The 24,435-nt window shown below is 46.0% G+C and overlaps 1 protein-coding gene across 2 annotated transcripts in view; it reads left to right on the top strand.

Moving 5' to 3' along the window:
* Positions 1-24,435, top strand: part of POLA2 (DNA polymerase alpha 2, accessory subunit) — a 37,698-nt gene that overhangs the window by 2,048 nt on the left and 11,215 nt on the right. For both annotated transcript variants that reach the window (XM_033204366.1, XM_033204365.1), the window contains exons 2-10: positions 4,533-4,657; positions 5,447-5,538; positions 6,673-6,730; positions 13,080-13,186; positions 15,941-16,134; positions 16,750-16,838; positions 18,228-18,383; positions 18,904-18,966; positions 20,353-20,395. In XM_033204366.1, coding sequence (XP_033060257.1) covers positions 4,574-4,657; positions 5,447-5,538; positions 6,673-6,730; positions 13,080-13,186; positions 15,941-16,134; positions 16,750-16,838; positions 18,228-18,383; positions 18,904-18,966; positions 20,353-20,395 — 886 coding nt within the window. In that variant the 5' untranslated portion in view covers positions 4,533-4,573. The remainder of the gene's footprint in view (positions 1-4,532; positions 4,658-5,446; positions 5,539-6,672; positions 6,731-13,079; positions 13,187-15,940; positions 16,135-16,749; positions 16,839-18,227; positions 18,384-18,903; positions 18,967-20,352; positions 20,396-24,435) is intronic.

The following is a 24,435-nucleotide window of genomic DNA, read 5'->3' as shown; positions in this document are numbered from 1 at the left end:
AGGCGTGATGGCACATGCCTGCAATCCCAGCTACTCAGGAGGCTGAGGCAGGAGAATCGCTTGAACCTGCGAGGCGGAGGTTGTGGTGAGCTGAGATCACGCCATTGCACTCTAGCCTGGGCAACAAGAGCGAGACTCCTGTCTCAAAAAAAAAAAAAAAAAAAAAGAAGACTTAAGTGGAAAACCTGATCATAGTCAGAAATATATGTGGTAAACATGAAATCAGCATGAGAGAAATTAGTTATGTGAACCTGATTTGTGAGAAATTAGTTATGTGAACCAGATTTGTAAAGGCTTCAGGCCAAGATGCCAATTGCTTTCATCTCATGTAGAGCTAAATTGGCAATGGCTTTGGAATTGTGGACTTTGGATCATCAGTAACCTCAATGGCACCTTAATGTTTCTTGACAGTAAACCATATTTCCCTGGTCTCTTTTTCCCCCCGCCCCCGAGATGGAATCTTGCTCTGTCGCCAGGCTGGAGTGCAGTGGTGTGATCTCAGCTCACTGCAACTTCCGCCTCCTGGGTTCAAGCGATTCTCCTGCTTCAGCCTCCTGAGTAGCTGGGACTACAAGCACGCACCACCATGCCTGGCTAATTTTTTGTATTTTTAGTAGAGACGAGGTTTCACCATGTTGGCCAGGATGCTCTCGATCTCCTGACCTCATGATCCGCCCTCCTGGGTCTCCCAAAGTGCTGGGATTACAGACGTGAGCCACACGCCTGGACCTTTTTTTTTTTTTTTTTTTGAGATGGAGTCTTGCTCTGTCACCCGGGCTGGAGTGCAGTGGCGTGATCTCAGCCACTGCAGCCTCTGCCTCCCGCATTCCAGTGATTCTTCTGCCACAGCCTCCCGGGTAACTGGGATTACAGGTCCACGCCACCACACCCGGCTACTTTTTTTGTTGTTGTTTTGTTTTTTTGAGATGGAGTTTCTCTCTTGTCACCCAAGCTGGAGTGCAGTGGCACAGTCTTGGCTCACTACAACCTCCACCTCCTGGGTTCAAGCAGTTCTCCTGCCTCAGCCTCCTCAGTAACTGGGATTACAGGCACCTGCCACCACACCCGGCTAATTTTTTGTATTTTTAGTAGAGATAGAGTTTCGCCATGTTGGGCAGGCTGGTCTTGAACTCCTGACCTCAGGTGATCATCCTGCCTCGGCCTCCCAAAGTGCTGGGATTACAAGTGTGAGCCACCGCGCCTGGCCTGCTTTTTGTATTTTTAGTAGAGACGGAGTTTCACCATGTTGGCCAGGCTGGTCTTGAACTCCTGACCTCAGGTGATCTGCCTACCCTGGCCTCCGAAATTGTTGGGATTACAGGCGTGAACCACTGTGCCAGGCCCCTGGTCTCTTCAGAATCTTCCAGGTGACTGTTTTCCACCTACTCCTGTAACATCCTTCTCTCCCACCCTCACTCTCAGCTGACAAACTACTATTTTTTTTGCTGAAAAAAATAGAAGATTAGAAAACTTCCATCAGCAACCACCATTACGTCTCACTGACCCATATCTGTGACATATACCTAGCCTTCTTTCCTATTACAATGAATAAATTCTCCATATTCCTAGCAAAATCCAAGCCCTCCACTTGAGTCCTAAACCCCATTCCTTCTGACGCAATTAAGGACATCACAGGTAATTCTCCTCTCTTACATATTTTCTATTTTTCTTGCTACAAGATTTTTTCCCTACTAGTATAGAAATGTGCTTCCAGTCCTGCCTTTAAAATACTCTGTTGACCCTACTTCCCACTTGAGTTCTCTCCTTCCCAATTGAAGCAGACTTCAAAAGGGTTGGCCAGGCGCAGTGGCTCATGCCTGTGATCCCAGCACTTTGGGAAGCTGAGGAGGGCAGATCACAAGGTCAAGAGATCGAGACCATCCTGGCCAACATGGTGAAACCTCGTCTTTACTGAAAATACAAAAATTAGCTGGGCGTGGTGGCTCATGCCTGTAGTCCCAGCTACTCGGCAGGCTGAGACAGGAGAATGGCTTGAATCAGGGAGGTGGAGGTTGCAGTGAGCTGAGATCGCGCCACTGCATTTCAACCTGGTGACAGAGCACGACTCTGTCTCAAAAAAAAGGGGGAGGGGGCTTGCCATCTTTAAATGTTTCCTCCTTAAATCCATTTCAGTAAGTTCTTTTGTTGCCACCACTTCACTGAAGCTTCTCTACTCAAGGTTATCAGTGACCTTCACCTTGCTAAAACCAGTGATGAATTTTCAGTCCTGCCGGCTAGTTTTTTGTGTGTGTGTGTGTGTGTGTTTTTTAGTAGAGACGGGGTTTCACCATGTTAGCCAGTATGGTCTCGATCTCCTGACCTCGTGATCCGCCCGTCTCGGCCTCCTAAAGTGCTGGGATTACAGGCTTGAGCCACCGCGCCCGGCCGAATTTTCAGTCCTCATCTTGAATTAGCAATTAGCACCAGCACTTGACACTTTATCATTTTTTCTTTTTTTAAAACACATTTTTCTCTTAGCTTCTTAGACACTACTAGTTTTTCTTTTTCTTTTTTTTTTTTTCTGAGACAGGGTCGTGCTCTGTCACCCAGGCTGGAGTATAATGGGCAAATCACAGCTCACTGCAGCCTCAACCTCCTTGGCTCAAGCAATCCTTCCACCTCAGCCCCCGAGTAGCTGGAACTACAGGCACATGCCACCAAGCCCAGCTAAGTTTTGTATATTTTATAGAAACAGGGTTTCTTTTTTTTTTTTTTTTTTGAGAAGGAGTCTTGCTCTGCCACCCAGGCTGGAGTGCAGTGGCCGGATCTCAGCTCACTGCAAGCTCCACCTCCCGGGTTTACGCCATTCTCCTGCCTCAGCCTCCCGAATAGCTGGGACTACAGGTGCCCGCCTCGTCGCCCGGCTAGTTTTTTGTATTTTTAAGTAGAGACGGGGTTTCACCGTGTTAGCCAGGATGGTCTCGATCTCCTGACCTCGTGATCCGCCCGTCTCGGCCTCCCAAAGTGCTGGGATTACAGGCTTGAGCCACCGCGCCCGGCCCCTAGAAACAGGCCTGTAATCCCAGCACTTTGGGAGGCCGAGACGGGCGGATCACGAGGTCAGGAGATCGAGACCATCCTGGCTAACACGGTGAAACCCCGTCTCTACTAAAAAAATACAAAAAACTAGCCGGGTGCGGTGGCAGGCGCCTGTAGTCCCAGCTACTCGGGAGGCTGAGGCAGGAGAATGGCGTGAACCCGGGAGGCGGAGCTTGCAGTGAGCTGAGATCCGGCCACTGCACTCCAGCCTGGGCGACAGAGCGAGACTCCGTCTCAAAAAAAAAAAAAAGAAACAGGGTTTCACCATGTTGCCCAGTCTGGTCTCGAACTCCTGGGCTCACAAAGTGCTGGGATATGCCCACCTCAGCCTCACAAAGTGCTGGGATTACAGGCATGAGCCACTGCGCCTGGCTTACTACTAGTTTTTCTTAAGCTTTGCTTGTGTCACCACTTCTCAGGCTTTGCGGATTCATCCTCAGAGGCCCTAAGGCACCCCAAGACTCAAGCCTGGGATCTTTTCTCCCTTCTAGATACGCTTGCTCCCTTGGTGATCTCACCTGGGATCTCATAGCTTTAGTATCCCATGTATTTACTTATGGTTCCCAAATTTATACCTCTGCCCACACCACTTGCCTGAACTACAGGCTGGCTTGTTCAACAGCTACTGTCTTCAGTTGGATGTCTAAATGGCACCTCAAACTCTGCATGTCTAAAACTAAGCTCCTGGTATCTCCTCTCTCTCCTCAGAGTAGTGCCTCCGGCTCTTTTCCCCATCTCAGTTAATAGGGACGCAACTCTTCCTGTTGCGCAGGCTAAAAATATCAGCATCATCCTTGACTTCTTTCTTTTTCTCATACCTTCAGTTAGCAGATCCCTCTGGCTTCATTTCCAGTATGTAAAGTCCTATCCAGAGTCCAGCCACTTCTCGCCATCTCTACTGCCACCACCTTGATCCAAGCTACCATCATCTCTCACCTGGGCCTTTCCATGATTCTTTTTTTTTTTTTTTTTTTTTTTGAGGTGGAGTCTCGCTCTGTTGCCCGGACTGGAGTGCAGTGGCCGGATCTCAGCTCACTGCAAGCTCCGCTTTCCGGGTTCACGCCATTCTCCTGCCTCAGCCTCCTGAGTAACTGGGACTACAGGCGCCCGCCATCTCGCCCGGCTAGTTTTTTGTATTTTTTTAGTAGAGACGAGGTTTCACCGTGTTAGCCAGGATGGTCTCGATCTGCTGACCTCGTGATCCGCTCGTCTCGGCCTCCCAAAGTGCTGGGATTACAGGCTTGAGCCACCGCGCCCGGCCTTCCATGATTCTTTTTAATTGGTCCCACTGATTCTTCCCCTTCTGTTTCCCCCCAGTAGCGAGCTTTGTGAGGACAAGGATGTTTCTGTTTTCTCATTGCCCAAAACAGTGCCTGGCACTAATAGATTCTGAGTAAATGTCGATTGAGTAAACTAGGATTATTTTTGCTTTTCTAGGTGAAAGCTTCGACAAATGAACTAAGTTTTTACTTGTCCAATTTTTCTTTCTACAGTGGTAGAGCTTTGTGTTCAGTATGGACAGAATGAGGAGGGAATGGTAGGCGAGCTTATAGCCTTCTGCACCAGCACACATAAAGTTGGCCTTAGCTCAGAGATCCTGAACTCTTTTGAGCATGAGGTAAGAACAGAATGAAAGCAAACTAATAATGTGATTCTCCATGTCTACTCTACAGGGGAGGCATTGTGATCTCTTGAGAGGAGTGTGGGCTTTTGAATCAGGCCCGGATTCCAGTCCCAGTGTGAACTTGGACAAACTACTTTATGTTCCTGAGCCTCAGTTTCCTCTTCTGTCATTGGGGTTAATAATCTGTATTTTTTATGATTGTTATAAGAATTAAATGGGGCCAGGCGCTGTGGCTCACACCTGTAATCCCAGGACTTTGGGAGGCCGAGGCAGGCAGATCACAAGGTCAGGAGTTCAAGACCAGCCTGGCCAACATGGTGAAACCCTGTCTCTACTGAAAATACAAAAATTAGTTGGGCATGGTGGTGGGCGCCTGTAATCCCAGCTACTTGGAAGGCTGAGGAAGGAGAATCACTTGAACCTAGAGGAGGCAGAGGTTGCAGTGAGCTGAGATCTCGCCACTGCACTCCAGCCTGGGACAGAGTGAGACTCCGTCTCGAAGAAAAAAAAAAAAAGAAAGAGATGAGAATGGACATACAGCACTTAAAACTATCACCCAGCAGGTGATAAGTCTTCACCAAATAGTTGGTATTATTAGGATTGTTATGTGTTATAGACAGTAATGGGATGTCTTTCTTTTTAGTCTGTATGTATCTTAATTCTTTGAGGAATGTTAGATCTTTGATTATATTTTGAATACCTTTTATTATCTCAAGGCTTTGGAAAACACCTCTGCTATTACTTGACTATGACGTACAGTATTCACTATCTTTTCTTTTTCAGTTTCTGAGCAAAAGATTATCAAAAGCCCGGCACAGTGCCTGCAAGGACAGTGGCCATGCGGGAGCTAGAGACATTGTTTCCATTCAAGAGCTGTATCCTTTTCTGCTGAAGGTCTTTTTCACCAAGCTGCATGTTGCATTTTATAATTTGTCTGTAGTTGCATGTGTAATTTAAACACAAATAATAATAAGGCCGGGCATGGTGGCTCAGACCTGTAATCCCAGCACTTTGGGAGGCCGAGGCAAGCATATCACTTGAGCCTAACTAGGAATTTGTGACCAACCTGGGCAACAAGGTGAAACCCTGTCTCTACCAAAAGTACAAAATTTTTTATGTGTGTGTGAGTTGGTTTCACTCTTTTTGCCCAGGCTGAAGTGCAATGGTGCAATCTCGGCTCACTGCAACCTCCGCCTCCCGATCTCAAGTGATTCTCCTGCCTCAGCCTCCTGAGTAGCTGGGATTATAGGCACGCGCCACCATACCTGGATAATTTTGTAATTTTTTTTAGTAGAGACAAGGTTTCACCATGTTGGCCAGCTGGTCTTGAACTCCTGACCTCAGGTGATCCGCCCGCCTAGGCCTCCCAAAGTCCTGGGATTACAGGCATGAGTCACTGCCTGGCCAAAGTACAAATTAAAAAAAATAATAAAAACTGGCCGTGGTGATGCATGCCTGTAGACCCAGCTAGTTGGTAGGCTGAGGTGGGAGAATCTCTTGAACCCGGGAGGCGGAAGTTGCAGTAAGCTGAGATTGGGCCACTGTACTCCAGCCTGGATGACAGAGGAAACCCCATCTCAATAATAATAATAATTGTAAAAATTACCTAATATTTAGATTTCTTCTAGCAATTAGCCCTTGCCTTATATGAAAGTTTATTATTATTATTATTTTATTTATTTATTTTTTTTGAGATGGAGTCTTACTCTGTCACCCATGCTGGAGTGCAGTGGCGTGATCTCGGCTCATTGCAAGCTCCGTCTCCCGGGTTCACGCCATTCTCCTGCCTCAGCCTCCCGAGTAGCTGGGACTACAGGCACCAACCACCACGCCCGGCTAATTTTCTGTATTTTTCTTTTTTAGTAGAGATGGGGTTTCACCATGTTAACCAGGATGGTCTCTGTCTCCTGACCTCGTGATCTGCCCACCTCAGCCTCCCTAAGTGCTGGGATTACAGGCATTAGCCACTGTGCCCGGCGATTATTGTTTTTCTTAACCAGTATTCTTAGAATTGAAGTGGAAGAAGAAGAGGAAATCCTCTTGAACTCTTACACCACACCCTCAAAGGTAAGTAAACAGTGTTTGGACGTCGCGTTTTACAAGTAACATTTTAAAATAGGTTATCACAACATTTGAAGATCGGAGGGAAAAAAATCAACCACTCTCATGCATTTCCTACTATATTTCCACTTATACATCTTCCTCTCTGATCATATGTCTAAATGTTTTACATAATGGCAGTCCTTATAAACATATAGTTATCCTGCTTTTCTTAGCACAACATAAAACATTTCTATAAATATAATTTCTCCATAATTGCCCTTTTTAAATAGTTGCATAGTTTTATACTCTAATTGAATAATTCAGTTCTGTGTTGGATCCCAGTGTGAAAGGTCAAGTAGAGTAGTGGAAAAGCATTGCCTTCAAAGTCTGAGTCAGAAGACCTGGGTGACCTGGAGTGAGTTGTTTTATCTCTCTGAGCCAGTTTCCTTATCCATAATATCAGGATTCATTCATTCAGTTATCCAGCAACAACTATATACTGCACTAGACACTGGGTAAACAATGGTGAACAAAACAGACATGGATGGGCTCTGCCCTCAAGAAGCTGACAATCAGTATACAACATCCCCCATCTTGCAGGGCCTGAAGAGGAAATAAATAGGTAAAAGTATCAGGCCCTATGCAATGTATTCAGTAGTAGTAATTATTCTTTATACTAACTAAATAAGTTCATAGAAATTCATAAACATGGAGTGAGCCTTAATTATTCAAAGTAAATTACATAAGAAAGATGTAATTTACATTGCCCTACACAATGTATTCAGTAATAGTAATTATCCTTTTTTTTTTTTTTCAACAAAGTTTTCCTCGTTGCCCAGCTGGAGTGCAATGGCACGATCTCGGGTCACTGCAACCTCTGCCTCCCGGGTTCAAGCAATTCTCCTGCCTCAGCCTCCCGAGTAGCTGGGATTATAGGTGCACGCCACTACGGCCAGCTAATTTTTGTATTTTTAGTAGAGACGGGGTTTCACCAGGTCGGCCAGGCTGGTCTCGAACTCCTCACCTCAGGTGATCCACCTGCCTCGGCCTCCCAAAGTGTTGGGATTACAGGCGTGAGCCACCGTGCCCAGCCCAGTAATTATTCTTTATACTAACTAAATAAATTTGTAGAAATTCATAAACATGGAGGGAGCTTTAATTATTCAAAGTAAATTACATCATAAGAAAGAAGGTAAGGGCTGGGTGCAGTGGCTCATGCCTGTAATCCCAGCATTCTGGGAGACCAAGGCAAGAGGATCAGTGACCAGAGATCATGCCACTTCTCTACAGCCTGGGTGACAAAGTGAGACTGTGTCTCAAGAAGAAAGAAGGTAAATAGATTTGCCTGTGGAGAGTAAGAGGGCCAAAAATGTGCCCCATGAAGTTGCTAGCACAAAACCAGGTGCATATAATATTAAAAGAAATAATGAGGTGTTTGTTAGAGTTTCTTAAGATTGGAGAGACTGTAACTCATTTAATTTTCCCCCTAAAGTGGTTTTCCATGCCCATATCCCAGTGAAGGACACCTCCGTTCTTCCATTGGCTCAGGCCAAGAACCTTGGAGACCTCCTTAAATCCTTTTTCTCTCACACCCCACGTCCAACTTAGCTACCAGTCCTGTCATCCCTCTCCAGGATCTGGCCACCTCTCACCATTTCCACTGCCACTACCAGGTCCGTTGGCTTCTTTCTGCCGTGTCCACCTCTAACCAGCTCTCCACCCAGCAGCCAGGGTGCTCCTTTCCAACGAAAGGGCAGGTTTTCTTGCTCACATCTCTCCCACTGACTTTTCATCTTTCCTCCTAATACCCACAGTTTGAACCAGCATGTGTGAGGTTGTGTAGGAGCTGGCCCCCTCCTTCTGTCCTCTTTCCCTGCTGCCCCTTGCTCTCTGCTTCTGCCATGCCAAATATAGGTCCATTTCCTATGTCTCCTCGTCAGAGGGAACAAGCCTGCCTAAAAGAACAAAACTCTTCCTCTGTTTTATTTTCTTCTTTATTTTTCTCATTATTCTCTTGCTTTGTTACCACCAAACATGTTATATACTTACTTTTTTGTTTTGGTTGGCCTTCGCTCTATTAGATGGAAGCTCCTTGAGAATAGAGACTTTGTTTTTACTTGCTGCTGTTTTCCCAGCACCCTGGCACGTTAATAGTTGTTAAAAGACCTCTGAATAAGGGAGTATAGTTGGCTCTCCAAATAGGATCTCAATTGCAATACCAATGGGACCACCACAGTTTTATCTGGTTGTCAGCTTCACAGATCCAGAATTTTATCTCATTTGCCTGTGTATCCAGAATTGATCATATTCTTGGAGTCTGACTCATGGTAACCCAGCTGTCAGTAGACTGATGAGTAAGCCAGGTACAAATTTGCTTATTTTACTGTTCAAGTAGATACCCTTCCAATGACTGAAATTCCATATTTAGGATATCCCATTCCCTCTATGGAAATACTTAAGAGACTAAATTGTGAATCAAAGTTTGTGACTGTGAGGCCGGGTGCAGTGGCTCACGCCTGTAATCCCAGCACTCTGGGAGACTGAAGCAGGTGGATCACTTGAGGTCAGGAGTTTGAGACCAGTGAAACCCCATCTCTACTCAAAATAAAAAATTAGCTGGGCATGGTGGTGGGTGCCTATAATCCCAGCTACTCAGGAGGCTGAGGCAGGAGAATCGCTTGAACTTGGGAGGCAGAGGTTGCAGTGAGCCAGGATCACACCACTGCACTCCAGGCTGGGCAACAGAGAGAGACTCCGTCTCAAGAAAAAAAAAAAAGAACAAAAAAAAAGTTTGTGACTGAATTCCACGCTAAATGAGTTGGATTGAAATGTTAAGCAAACATTATGTGTCTGGACTAGAGATACATAACATGCTTAGAACAGTACTCATCACATGGAAATTGTTCAGTCACTGTTAGGCCATGCATCAATGGCAGCATGATAATATAGTCAAAGTGTGGCCAGGCGTGGTGGCTCACACCTGTAATCCCAGTACTTTGGGAGGCCAAGGTGTACAGATCACCTGAGGTCAGGAGTTCGAGACCAGCCTGGCCACCATGGTGAAACCCCATCTCTACAAAAGTACAAAAATTAGCTGGGCATGATGGCGGGTGCCTGTAATCCCAGCTACTCGAGGGGCTGAGACAGAAGAATCACTTGAACCTGGGAGGTGGGGGTTGCAGTGAGCTGAGATCGTGCCATTGCACTCCAGCCTGGGCGAGAGAGTGAGACTCCATCTCAAAAAAAAAAAAAAAAGGCAAAGTGTGAAGGTTGGCCTTTTCATACAAACAGTGCCAGGCTGAGGTTGCCTGACCCTCAGGTCTTAGGAACAAGTGTCCTTCTACTATAAAGGTAAATATGATATGTCAGTGATTTTAGCTTATCACTATTAAATATTTCACCTGTGCAATTGACAGCTGTTCTTTTGCTTCCGTGTTCACCATAAATCTGCTGATGATTTGGCTGCCATGTCCCTGTCTAACAGGGAGAGAATGTGTTAGCCTGGTGACTTGACGTTACCATACCCTCGGCAGTTATATTTCTAGTAAATTAATAAACTGGTTATAATTTGATTTTCTCTGTGGGTGTGAGAATGTGCTTACCCTAGGATATGAAAATATGGTACCATTGCTGACTACATTTATCATTAAAAATGATGAAGCTGGCCACCGCGGTGGCTCACGCCAGTAATCCCAGCACTTTGGGAGGCCGAGAAGAGGGGATCACCTGAGGTCAAGAGTTCAAGACCAGCCTGGCCAACATGGCGAAACCCTGTCTCTACTAAAAATACAAAAATATTAGCTGGGCGTGGCGGCGGGCGCCTATAATCCTGGCTACCCGGGAGGCTGAGGCAGGGGAATTGCTTGAACCCAGGAGGCGGAAGTTGCAGTGAGCTGAGATCGCGCCACTGCACTCCAGCCTGGGCAATCAGAGCAAAATTCCATAAAAAAAAGAGAGAGAGAGAGAAAGGAAGGATGAAACTAGCCAGGCGCGGTGGCTTATGCCTGTAATCCTAGCACTTTGGGAGGCCGAGGTGGGTGGATCACCTGAGGTCAGGAGTTCGAGACCAGCCTGACCAACATGGCAAAACTCCCGACTCTACTAGAAATACAAAATTAGCTGGGCATGGTGGCACATGCCTGTAGTCCCACCTACTCGAGAGGCTGAGGCTGGAGAATCACTTGAACCCGGGAGGTGGAGTTGCGGTGAGCCGAGGTTGCAGTGAGCTGAGATTGCACATTGCACTCCAGCCTGGGCAACAAGAGCAAAGTGAAACTCTGTCTCAGAAAAAAAAAAAGGAAAAAGATTGGGCCAAGTGCAGTAGCTCATATGTGTAATTCCAGCATTTTGGGAGGCCGAGGCAGGTGGATCACTTGAGGTCAGGAGTTCGAGACCAGCCTGGCCAACATGATGAAACCCCCATCTCTACTAAAGATATAAAAATTGGCCGGGCGCGGTGGCTCAAGCCTGTAATCCCAGCACTTTGGGAGGCCGAGATGGGCGGATCACGAGGTCAGGAGATCGAGACCATCCTGGCCAACACGGTGAAACCCCATCTCTACTAAAAACTACAAAAAACTAGCCGGGCAACGTGGCAGCGCCTGTAGTCCCAGCTACCCGGGAGGCTGAGGCAGGAGAATGGCGTGAACCCGGGAGGTGGAGCTTGCAGTGAGCTGAGATCTGGCCACAGCACTCCAGCCTGGGTGACAGAGCGAGACTCCGTCTCAAAAAAAAAAAAAAAGAAGGGGCCGGGCGCGGTGGCTCAAGCCTGTAATCCCAGCACTTTGGGAGGCCGAGACGGGCGGATCACGAGGTCAGGAGATCGAGACCATCCTGGCTAACACGGTGAAACCTCGTCTCTACTAAAAAATACAAAAAACTAGCCGGGCGAGGTGGCGGGTGCCTATAGTCCCAGCTACTCGGGAGGCTGAGGCAGGAGAATGGCGGGAACCTGGGAGGCGGAGCTTGCAGTGAGCTGAGATCCGGCCACTGCACTCCAGTCCGGGCGACAGAGCGAGACTCCGCCTCAAAAAAAAAAGAAAAGAAAAGATACAAAAATTAGTTAGGTGTGATGGCGGGCACCTGTAATCCCAGCTACTTGAGAGGCTGAGGCAGCAGAATTGCTTGAGCCCAGGAGGCAGAGGTTGTAGTGAGCCGAGATCTTGCCACTGTGCCCAAGCCTGGGTGACAGAGTGACTCCATCTCAAAAAAATATATTTAAAAAAACAGTGTGGGAAAATATTTATAATTAATAGAGAGTGAAAAAATCAGCACATAAAATACTTAGGTTTATATTTAAACTAAGATTATGACTATAATTTGTATATTTGTGATCTTAATATGCAAATTATCAGCCACCACGCCTGGCTTTTTTTTTCTCCTCAGATGTGAGGTCTCGCTGTTGCCCAGGCTGGTATTAAAGAGTGCTGGGATAACAGGCATGAGCCACCACCCCTGGCCTAGAAAAATATTAAAATACTATTAAGGAATATTCAAAAGTGGTTATTATATCAGGATGGTAGAATAAGGGATTTTTTTAAAAATCTATTTTCCATTGCAGCTACCTAATGATGGTTTTGAATCTGTTCTCTGGCATTCTGTCCTGCAGTTGCTACCAGTTGACCACTCGGCAGTATAACTTCTTAAACTTGCAGCCAGGAGGAGCCCTAGGGCAAGGAAAGCTGCAGATTAGCTGGCTTCCTGGCTGCTATCCAGGCAAGGATTTTGTTTTCTCTATTATAGTTGATTATCCTAGACTTTAGGGAGCAATGGGTCTCTGGACTGTAGGTTTCAGCCTCCATTCTGGGCTCATCTTTGGATTCTTGTTGATGAGTCAAAGGAAAAAAAAAAAAAAAAGGAGTGACCATCAATGAGGTGTTTGCTGACTCTTCTAGTATGAGCTCAACCTTGTTATCTGTTATCTGCCGGGAGTCATTTCCTTTGAAAATGTGTGGTATACTTTGCCAGAGTATGTAGTAATGTCCCATTCCTTCTCAGGAAAATGTATACACGTAGGTCAAAACTATGCATTGTAAAACTCAGATCTGTTTGAAAACAGAGAGGTGGAGACAGAAAGTAAACATACGAAGGATTTGACAGGACAGATTATCAGCCTGGTGGTCCTTTCTGGAAAATGTTTGCTTTCTCGTAATTGCCTTCAAAATAGGGACAGTGTCCTGAATGTTGGTTACAGTCGTTGAAGATTTCTTTTTGAGATTATGCTTGGATGGTGGGGCCTTAAGAAGAGAACCCACCCAGTCCTGTTTTGTGCCTTCGTTTGGACATGCTCTCCCTTTTCTTCCAAGGAACTATACACTTAATTAGTATTGGGTCTAGTAGGACTGAGATTTTGTTTTCCTTTTTTTTTCCCTAGGGTTCTCAGAAGCGAACTATCTCCACCCCAGAAACCCCCCTAACAAAAAGAAGTGTGTCAACTCGTAGCCCCCATCAGCTCCTCTCACCATCAAGTTTCTCTCCAAGGTATGGATCATAATTCATTCAAGTGCCATAAAGCTGGCTTCTCCTCCCCTTTCTCTGGCTATCTGAGGAAGGCTAACAGCAGAGTTATTTATTAACTGTAGGTGGGCATGCACATCTGCAGTGAATTGGCTTGAAAGCCTATTGCTCTCTGCCTTCCTTGCTTTCCCTTTCTTTGTGGAAAATTACTGTCTCTTACGGTAATTAAGGAAACTCACTTTCCACCCACTTTTCTAGGGCTCATTTCCTAGATCAGGAACTGATACCTTCTATTGAAAACAACCTGTCTATTCAGAAGTCTAAGAGTCTTAACAGGTCTTGTCAGTAGAGGCAAGTAGGTTTCCACCTGCTTCTGTTTGTGTTTTGTTGGGTTTCTTTTTCTTTCTTTTCATCTAAAGTTTTTTTTGTTTTGTTTTTAAAGAAAAGCACATATCGTTGTTCATAATGTTTCGTAACCTGTTTATTGTTTCAAACTCAGGTTACAACTAGTTTCTGAGAATTTTCTTGTCACTGTGAATCTGCACTGACTTAATTGGTATTTTGTCCCTCTGCCACCATTGCACATAAATCCACAAAGATCATATGTAATTTTTTAAAATCCGTAAATGACACGTCTCATATTAGAGAATTCCATAGGCAAGTGCTCTGCTGAGTAGATGGGTTTTTAGGAGCTTCCACATCAAGATGAGGCTGAGGAGCAGTAGTATTAACCCTTTAGGGAAACACCAACTGCCAGGAGTCATTACCTCTACTTTGGATCACTTTGGATCTACTTTGGATCACTTCTAGATGAACCAGAGCTTCAGATTTTTCAACTCTGTCACTTTTTTTTTTTTTTTTTTGGAGACAGTCTCACTTTGTCACCCAGGCTGGAGTGCAGTAGCACCATCTTGGCTCACTGCAGCCTCTGCCTCCCCAGTTCAAGCGATTCTCCTGCCTCAGCTTCCCGAGTAGCTGGGTCTACAGGCACCCGCCACCACGCCTGGCTAATTTTTGTATTTTTAGTAGAGACGGGGTTTCTTTCGCCTGTTGGCCAGGCTGATCTTGCACTCCCAACCTCAGGTGATCCACCCGCCTCAGCCTCCCAAAGTGCTAGGATGTCAAGCATGAGCCACCGCGCCTAGCCTTTTCAGCTCTGTCACTTCAGAAACCTGGTGATAGAAGCTCTGCAGTCATTCAAGGTGAGTGGTTATTGGATTTTTTTTCTTTTTTCTTTTGTTTTTTTTTTTTTTTTTAAGATAGGCTTTCACTCTGTTACCCAGGCTAGAGTGCAGTGGCACAATCATAGCTCACTGGCCTTCCAGGCTCAGGTGATCCTCCTACCTCAGCCTCCTGCATAGTTGGGACTACAGGTGTATGCTACAAAGCCCAGCTAATTTTTGTAGAGATGGGGTTTTACCATGTTGCCCAAGCTGGTCTCGAACTCCTGGCCTCAAGCAGTCTGCCTGCCTTAGCCTCCCAAAGTACTGGGATTACAGGCGTGAGCCAGCATGCCTGGCAGTATTTGGATTTTGAAGGACAGTTTTACTTTAGGGTGGTCTACTGCTGCTTTGGGGAGTTCTCAGACTTTTTGGAAGAAAGCTTTCTAGACTTAACAAGAGCATCTTTGCAACCTGGTATGTAGGGATGGCTCTTATGGACATGCCAGCACCATTGCAGGAGTTATATTCTCCAAATGTCAGTACAATGCCCTGAAACCTGTAGATCTGTTTACAGCTGTCCTCATGTGAGCATCTTGCTGCATTAAAGGGCCTGCTGTAATGGATGGCTCAGGGAGCTTCCCAGGGAAGAGCTTGGAGAAGTTGGCAAAATGCTGCCTAGTCATTTTTTAATGCACACTAATAAAGCTGACAGCAGAAACTGGTTTTGTAATGTATGAAAGTAACTTCTAAATTATTCAGGTAGAGGTGGCACTGGAGATTGAGATAATTAATTGAGCTCATTTTCTGTAGCCTCTCTGTGAAAAGAAAGAATGATGGCATTAATTGCGATGGTGCCCCACATAAAACTGGTTCCTGCAGAGTTTCAGTGCATTAAACAAAGCCTGTTTTAAATAGAGCTCTGTACGGCGTGTTTACAACCAGAGGATTAGAAGACTTCACTGTTATCTAAGCAGATCGGCAATATCCATGTGTTCTTAGAGGTGTAATTTACCAGTCAGGGAGTGGAAACGTGAGAACTTGGCAGTTGAGCCTAGAAAAATGGGAATGTTTGCTTATCACCAGACTGTTAATTCATTACTTCTCCACCTCTATAGACACTGGGGAAAGTTGATTAATTTTAACTTCATTTTATTGTTGTTTCTACCTTGAACCATATTGTGAGTTTTTATATATGCTCAGCAAGTTTTGGCTTATCCACAGTTGCAGGCTCAGATGATGTTCCAATAAATGCTAAAAATTTATAAGAAGAGAAAAATGGAACTTAAAGTTTGCCTTTTAATCAATTCAGAATCTGGGGATTTTTTTGCCTTGCTTAGTTTTAATGCCAAGAGAACGACAACCTTTTAAAATACGTTTCTGTCTCTAAACTTCTCTAAAAATGTTTGGTATTCCTCAGCCTGGTATTCCTCAACCCTTCATTCCTGAAATTCCTTAAAGGTCTGGGTATGTCCAACCCCATTAAACTGATTCGATTTATAAACTATGAGGCCACCTTCCTTTTCTCCGGTCCCCATTTCCAAAGATAACCTCATGTTATGCCTCTCTCCCTTTAGATATGAACACAATAATATTAATCCTTTTTGCTTCCAATTAGTGCTACTCCCTCCCAGAAATACAACTCAAGAAGTAACCGAGGAGAAGTGGTTACCTCCTTTGGCTCAGCACAGGGAGTATCTTGGTCTGGGAGAGGAGGAGCTGGAAACATCAGCCTGAAGGTCTTGGGGTGTCCAGAGGTACTAACAGGGAGCTACAAATCCATGTTTCAGAAGCTCCCAGACATTCGAGAAGGTGATTGTTTTTCCCTTTGAAATTCTGGTGGATATAAAACCACCTGGAAGGGTCTAGAGTAACAAAGCTTCAGCTAGGCTGGTAGAACAAGTTCCAAGGTTGCCTTTGAATATACGAGTTGGTAGATGTCTTCATGGAATCCCTAGTAGTGGAGGGACACTGGCGATACTATCAGTGATTGCCCCAAGTCACTTCACTTGGCTAAAAAGCACATCACCATTCCCAGCAGCAAAAACTTGAACGATGTAAAGTAATTCAACTTAAAGATATTCATGGCTCCTTCCTTAGAAGCCTTCTTCAGGTTGGACTTGACTTGCCTAAAACCTCAATGAGGACTTGAGTAAAGGGCAGACTTGGGGATGGGGTGGGGTTCATACCGATTCCCTGGAATTGTGCTGTGGGGTCTCCTGTGGCCAGATGGAAGGCCAGGTTCAGCAACCAAATATCGGAAAATTGGCAAGAATTTTAGAAGGTTTAAACTGGCCAGATGTCCAGGCACCCTTCCTGCTTCTGTAAAATGACTGACTTTAATATTTTACAATGTGCTGTATTTTCTCTTCTTGGCAAGTGAGATGTCTTCACATAATATTTTTTTTTCCACTTCTGGGATTGCAGTTCTGACCTGTAAGATAGAAGAACTTGGCAGCGAACTCAAGGAACATTACAAGATTGAAGCTTTCACTCCTTTGCTAACCCCAGCACAGGTAAGAGTTGTTCTAATAGTTCTCACTAATTAATATTACATTTTTAAATCGATGACCAAGAGGCATCCTTCTTGCTTCCTTTTTCACTTATTGTCTGTGTTCTAGTTTGAACATGTATCTTGGTTGAATTTGGGAGAATAGGCCCTTCTGAAGAAAAATTTGTAAGTGCTGTCTGGTTTTGTGGCCAGAGAGTGATTTTCTTCCCACTTGGATTAGAGTCTTGCACATAAGCAGAGACTGAAGGCCTTGCTGGTGATGAGTCAGGTAGCTCCCTGGGGATTTGGTGGTGAGTCAGGTAGCTCCCTGGGGATTTCCCACAAATAGAAGCATTCACGTATCGAGATAAAAGGACAGCAGCGAGGGTGGGGTTTTCAGAATCTTGTTCTCTGGACAGTGACTCACAGTCTCTCCCCTGGTTTGGTCTCTTGTTATAGACAAACTACTGCCAATACTATCTTTATATCATAGTTTAATCTGGTGTATATACCAGTACTTTCTCTCTAGAATGTTTTCTAATCTAAGAGGAAATATATTCTAGAAGTTTCTTTAAAGTACCTTTGTCAATGTTTACATTCAAAGAATGACCAGTTGGGGAAGTGATGCAGAACTGTGTCATAGAAGGAAGTGTTGGAGGACTTGGAAGGAAATAATTGAGGGAAGGCAGGGAAGCACAATCACTGGGAAAGATGAGACTTCCTCTCTTTTCTCCCAAGAGTAGGAACAGAAAAGAGGAAGCCATGGGGACAGAGATTTTAGCTCAATTAATAAAGAACTTCCTGTTAAGAGGTTGTATGGTATGTTGCTAAGGATATGGCTCTAGAGCCCAATTTCTGATCTCAAACCCAAGCTTCACCCACAGTTTGACCTTGACTAAATTATCTAACCTCTCTGTTGCTTGTTTTCCTCATCTGTAAAATGGGTACAATAATATCCACCTGATGGTTGTTGCAAGGATTAAATGAGTTAATACATATAAAATGCCTAAGAATACATTTTAGAATAGTGCATGGTATTTAGTAAGCTCAAGAAATGTTAGCTATTATTAAGTAGTTATAGCTGTCCAGAGATGCAGTGGGCTGCCCTGGGGTGGTGAGGACCAGGTGGGTGGGCATCCAGGGGCAAGTTCCCCTACACTAGAGATGCTCACACTTAGGAAGCCTCCTCAGAGGGCTCAAGTGCTGGGCTGGTGGGTGGACAAGATGCCCTTTCAGAGTTCTTCCATCCTGAGAGTCAGTGATGATGCTGTAGTCACCTCGGGGTCAAAGCAATGCCCTGCCAAAAAATGTATTTGTTGTTTGCAGTTTGTTTTGCTATTCATCCTATTGACTTCAGATTTTGAGCTCCTGCTCCAAAGACTGTCATTCTTATGCTGTGACCTTCCTTTGGTAGGAGCCTGTCACTCTGCTGGGCCAGATTGGCTGTGATAGCAACGGGAAACTGAACAACAAGTCAGTGATTCTCGAGGGAGACCGGGAACATTCCTCGGGTGCTCAAATCCCAGTGGATTTATCTGAGCTTAAGGAATATTCTCTGTTTCCCGGACAGGTGAGATTGGAGGAGTTCCACCAGGATGCAGGTGCACTCTGCCCCTGAAGAGTATGTGCTGTGCCATGCGCAGCTGCTCCTTAGTTCCTGTCTCTGCTGCCATGGGGTGCGGGTGGAGCACATGCCCCAGAGCAGACACCACTGTTGGGATTTCCATTTCCCCCATGCTCTGACTGAGGCTCTGGGACCCGACTGCCCAGCCTCAAATCCCAACTCCCCACTCCACGAGGTGCATACCTGTGGGCAAGGTACTTAACCATCTAAACCACAGTGTCTTCACTCACAACATGGAAATAATAATTCTTACCTCATAGGATTGTTGTGAAAATTAGATCACTTATGTAGAGCATAATTATTATTACTAATGCAACACCCTTAATTTGTTTTCTGCAAAAATGCCCTAAGTTTATGATTACAGATGAAGAGTAGTTGGTCAATGCTTTTAACTGCCTCAAAATAATGTATTCCAGACCTCGTTGATCTCCACTGCTTAGCAATCCTCTTTGTTTTTGTCTTTCAGGTTGTAATTATGGAAGGAATCAACACCACTGGTAGGAAACTTGTTGCCACCAAACTCTATGAGGTACACAGCGTACCCCCACTTGCCTCTTGGTTTGCTTCAGGCAAAGTGTGTCTGGAAGTTGTCTGTTCTAGAAACTGGTCCTTTTTAGGAGCCCATTTATTTGTTAGTCAATTCTCCATCTGTAAGTGGAAATCTACCCCTGGGCCAGGGGTCAGCAAACTCTTTCTGTAAAGGGCCAGACAGTAATTCTTTTAGACTTTGTAGCTACATGGTCTCTGTCACAATGACTCAACTCTGCCTTTGTCTACAAAAGCAGCCACAGAGGACTCTTAAACAGATGACTGTGGCTGTGTTCCAATAAAACTTTATTTAAATAGTGGGCTACAGCCAGATTTGGCCCAGAGGCCGTAAGCTTACCTATCCCTGCTCTAGGCAACAATCCTCCAGAGATTTTCATAGGATGCCAGGAAATGTAGCAAGACACCCTTTTCTCCCATCCTTGCCTGGAAGTACACTGATACTTTAGGTACCTGTTTTGCTCCCACTTGTTGCTGGGTGTTTTATGACAATTGAGTAGTGACCTGCTATTACCTGGGTTTCTTTTTTTTTTTTTTTTTTTTTTTTTGAGACAGAGTCTCTCTCTGTTGCCCAGGCTGGAGTGCAGGGGCCGGATCTCAGCTCACTGCAAGCTCCCCCTCCGGGGTTCACACCATTCTCCTGCCTCAGCCTCCCGAGTAGCTGGGACTACAGGCTCCCGCCACCTTGCCCATCTAGTTTTTTGTATTTTTTTTAGTAGAGACGGGGTTTCACCGTGTTAGCCAGGATGGTCTTGATCTTGTGACCTCGTGATCTGCCCATCTCGGCCTCCCAAAGTGCTGGGATTACAGGCTTGAGCCACCGTGCCCGGCCCATTATCTGGGTTTCTTCGCCCTCTGAGCAGTATAGAAAAACGGCGGGTCCCGGCCGGGTGCGGTAACTCACGCCTGTAGTCCCAGCACTTTGGGAGGCCAAGGCCGGCAGATCACAAGGTCAGGAAATCGAGACCATCCTGGTTAACACAATGAAACCCCGTCTCTACTAAAAATATGAAAAATAAGCCGGGCATGGCGGCGTGTGCCTGTAGTCCCAGCTACTCGGGAGGCTGAGGCAGGAGAATGGCATGAACCTGGGAGGCAGAGCTTGCAGTGAGCCGAGATGGCGCCACTGCACTGCCGGCCTGGGTGACAGAGCGAGACTCCATCTCATAAAAAAAAAAAAGAAAAGAAAAATGGCAGGTCCCATCAGATCCAAGGAGCAAGACAGAGGCACATCCTTCCCCTGCCCTCGCTCCTCCCCACTGTCCTCCCATCACACACCTGCACCACCCCCCAACCCGGTGCCCTCCCCTTTCCTTACCAAGGTGATGCCTGGCGCAAGACCTTACTTGAGCTTTTCACCTGTTTTTAGGGTGTGCCACTTCCATTTTATCAGCCCACTGAAGAGGATGGAGGTGAGTTTCGGTTCAAATATTGTTTTTGCAAACAGTGAGGGTGGTAGACATGAGTCCAGGAGTGCAGTTTCCTGAGCCCAAGAAAGCCACAGAAGCTGCTGAAGAGCAATGTGACCAAGCAGTGAGGGTGCCACCATCAGTGAATTCGTAGGTTTTTTGTCACAAGACCCCTGGTCTGAGCCCAGTGAGCATTGGTCCTGCTGTCGCCTGAGTTCTGCCTACGTGAAGCATGTTGTTTAAAGACTAATGTTTAAGGCCGGGCGCGGTGGCTCAAGCCTGTAATCCCAGCACTTTGGGAGGCCGAGACGGGCGGATCACGAGGTCAGCAGATCGAGACCATCCTGGCTAACACTGTGAAACCCCGTCTCTACTAAAAAAAATACAAAAAACTAGCCGGGCGACGTGGCGGGCGCCTATAGTCCCAGCTACTCGGGAGGCTGAGGCAGGAGAATGGCGAGAACCCGGAAGGCGGAGCTTGCAGTGAGCTGAGATCCGGCCACTGCACTCCAGCCCGGACGACAGAGCGAGACTCCGCCTCAAAAAAAAAAAAAAAAGACTAATGTTTAACAGGTATTTTTGAAGGTTGCCTTGGAAAGGAAAAAGATGTACAATTTCAAGAAGAATTTCTTTACATGCAGTGTGGGCCAGATGCAGTGGCTCACACCTGTATTCCCAACACTTTGGGGGGCCAAGGTGGGAGGATCACCTGAGGCCAGGAGTTGGAGACTAGCCTGGGCAATATAGGGAGACCCTGTCTCTACTAAAAATTATAAAATTTAGCTGGGCTGGTGGTGCGTGCCTGTAGTCCTAGCTAATCAGAGGGTGAAACAGGAGAATTGCCTAAGCCCAGGAGTTCAAGGTTGCAGTGAGCTATGGTAACACCACTGCACTCCAGCCTGGGTGGACAGAGCAAGACTGGCTCTTTAAAAAAACTTAAAATTAATTAATTTTTTGAAAATGTAATGTGGCATCCTGGATTGAATCCTTGAAGAGAAAGGGAACATCAGTGGAACAACTAGCAATGTCTGAGTAAAGCCAGGAATTTACTTTTTTATTTTTCTGGCTCTAACACTCAACCTCGAAAATCCAGGAATTTGGTTAACAGTGATATACCAGCATTAATGCCTTAATTTTGACAAATGTTCATGGTTACCTAACATGTTAAGAATGGGGGCCCTTTGGTGAAAGACACACAGGAACTCTGTACTATCTTTGTAACTTTTCTACAATTCTAAATGTGTGTTCTAAAGTGAAAACTTAAAAATAATTTTTTTGTTTTTTTTTTTTTTTTTTGAAATGGAGTCTCGCTCTGTCCCCCAGGCTGGAGTGCAGTGGCAAGATCTCGGCTCACTGCAAGCTCTGCCTCCTGGGTTCAAGCGATTCTCCTGCCTTAGCCTCCCAAGTAGCTGGGATTACAGGTATGTGCCACCACGCCTGGCTAATTTTGCATTTTTAGTAGAGATAGGGTTTCTCCATGTTGGTCAGGCTGGTCTCAAACTCCCAACCTCAGGTGATTTGCCCACCTCGGCCTCCCAAAGTGCTGGGATTACAGGCATGAGTTACCACATCCAACTCTCAAGGCATGTTTGTAAGCACAGTGGAGCACTATTCAGGATTAGCAACCAGATCACTGACACTAGCATGTTGTCAACACCCCATGCATGTAACAGTGGCCAGAGCCATTCTTGGAGATGACCTAGAATCAGGAGTGAAATTTAGGACTTTGTTATATTGCACATTTTATCAGAAAATACAAGTTTGGCCTGCCGTGGTGGCTCACGCTGGGGCAGGAGGATTGCTTGATCACAGGAGTTTGAGACCAGCCTGGGCAACATGGTGAAACCTCATCTCTACAAAAAGTACAAAAAATTGGGCCAGGCACGGTGGTTCATGCCTGTAATCTCACCACTTTGGGAGGCCGAGGTGGGCAGATGACAAAGTCAGGAGATAGAGACCATTCTGGCCAACAAGCTGAAACCCCATCTCTGCTAAAAATACAAAAATTAGCTGGGCGTGGCAGCGTGTGCCTATAATCCCAGCTACTCAGGAGGCTGAGACAGGAGAATCGCTTGAACCTGGGAGGTAGAGGTTACAGTGAGTGGAGATCGCCACTGAACTCCAGCCTGGCGACAGAGCTAGACTCTCTCTCAAAAAAAAAAAATCAGCTGGGTGTGGGCATGGTGGCATGTGCCTATAGTCCCAGCAGCCCGGAAGGCTAAGGTGGGAGGATCACTCTCCTGAGTCCAGGAGGTCAAGGCTGCCTGGAGCCATGATCATACCACCACTGCACCCCAGCCTAGGAGTCAGAGTGAGACCCTATCTCAGAAAAGAAAATATAAATTTTTAGGGGCAAGGGTGGCGTGCTGGTATTAGGTCAACTTCAGGTAGTGAAATCAACCTGGCTGAGATACCAGGAACCTGAGCTGTGTACCAGGGAAGCCTTTAGCAACAGTTTAACAGGTTGTTAATGAACTTTTGTATAAGGAATTAAAGGAGGCACTCACGGAGATACAGAATAAGACATGGCCCTCGCCCTCCAGAGACTCACTGCTTACACTGGGGCTCACATCTCCTGTAGGCTTTTCAGAGCCAAACTTAACTTTGTCCCTACCCCACCACCACATGAAACCTACTCTTCCCCTTGAATGCTCTGTCAGTTCATGGTATTACTACTATGATAGACTCAATTATAGCCTCAGGAATCCCTGGAACCTGTGAATATTTTACCTTTTGTCGTAAAGGAGACTTTGCCCGTGTGATTAAGTTAAGGCTGTTGAGATGGGGGATTAGCCTGGATTATCCAGATGGGCCCACTGTAATCACAAGGGTCCTTATAAGAGGAATGGCAAGAGAATCAGAGTCAGAGCTTGGAAATGTTAGGCTGCTGTGATTTGAGGAAGCCAAAAGAAAAATTTTATTTCAAAATAGAGAAATCTTAGGCTTCTGGCTTTGCCGCTGAAGGTGGGGCCATGAACCAGGGGAATGCAGGTGGCCTCTGGAAGCTGGAAAATGCAAGGAAATGGATTCTTCTCTAAGACCTCCAGACAGGAGGAGCTCAGCCCTGCCCACGCCTTCAGTTTAGGATTTTTGACCTCTGGAACTGTAATATAATAAATTCATAGGCTTTTTTTTGAGACAGAGTCTCACTGGAGTGCAGTAGGCATGAGCTGTGATCACAGCTCACTGCAGCCTCAACCTCCCGGGCTCAAGCAGTCCTCCCACTTTGGCCTCCCAAGTAGCTAGGACTATAGGCTCAGGAGGTACGCACCACCCTGTCCAGCTAATTTTTGTATTTTTTGTGGAAACGGGGTTTCACCATGTTGCCCAGGTTGGTCTCAACCTCCTAAGCTCAAGGTATCCTCTCGCCTTAGCCTCTCAAAGTGCTGAAATTACAGGTGTTGAGCCACCACACCCGGCCAAATTCGTGTTGTCTTAAGGCACTAAGTTTGTGAAAACTTTTTGTAGCAACAATAGGAAACTTAACACAACAACATGTTAAGAACCCTGGGATCTTTGGATTTTGTTGTAGGCCACAGAAACTGACTCAGACTAACAAGAAAGCAGGAATTTATTAGGGGAGATCCAGGTAGCTCACAGACTGGACAAGTGGCTAGAAACCCAGGCTTAGAACCAGGATGAGAGCCCAGGAACTCTAGCATCCAAGTAGCAGGAATTCCCCAGCTGTCTCATCTGGGCACCTCAGCTGGAATAGGTTAGCTCTAAGCTTTTTTCTCTCCTTGGATCGTTCACCTCAAGATTGCACACCCTGGGAGGAGAGTGTGAATGGCCTAAACTGGGTCATGTGCCTGCCCTTGGCTAGAGGAAGACAGAGCACCCGATTTACAGGCCCATGTAGACTGCCTTGTGGAGAGGAGGGCTGATTCTCCAAAAGGAAAGCAGCTGCTGTTAGGAAAAGGGCAAAGCATGATGGGTGGCCCCTGCACCCCGTCACCCTGGAATCTCCCGTTCCAGTCTCCCGTTCCCCAGCCTGTCTTTCTGGGCTTTTCAGTACCCCACATTCTCCAGCCACACTGGACCAC

The sequence above is a fragment of the Trachypithecus francoisi genome, unplaced genomic scaffold, assembly GCF_009764315.1.
Source record: "Trachypithecus francoisi isolate TF-2019V2 unplaced genomic scaffold, Tfra_2.0 Lachesis_group8, whole genome shotgun sequence".
Taxonomy (NCBI): Eukaryota; Metazoa; Chordata; class Mammalia; order Primates; family Cercopithecidae; genus Trachypithecus; species Trachypithecus francoisi.
Note: the sequence above shows the minus strand (reverse complement) of the source record. Positions and strands in the feature narration are given on the sequence as shown.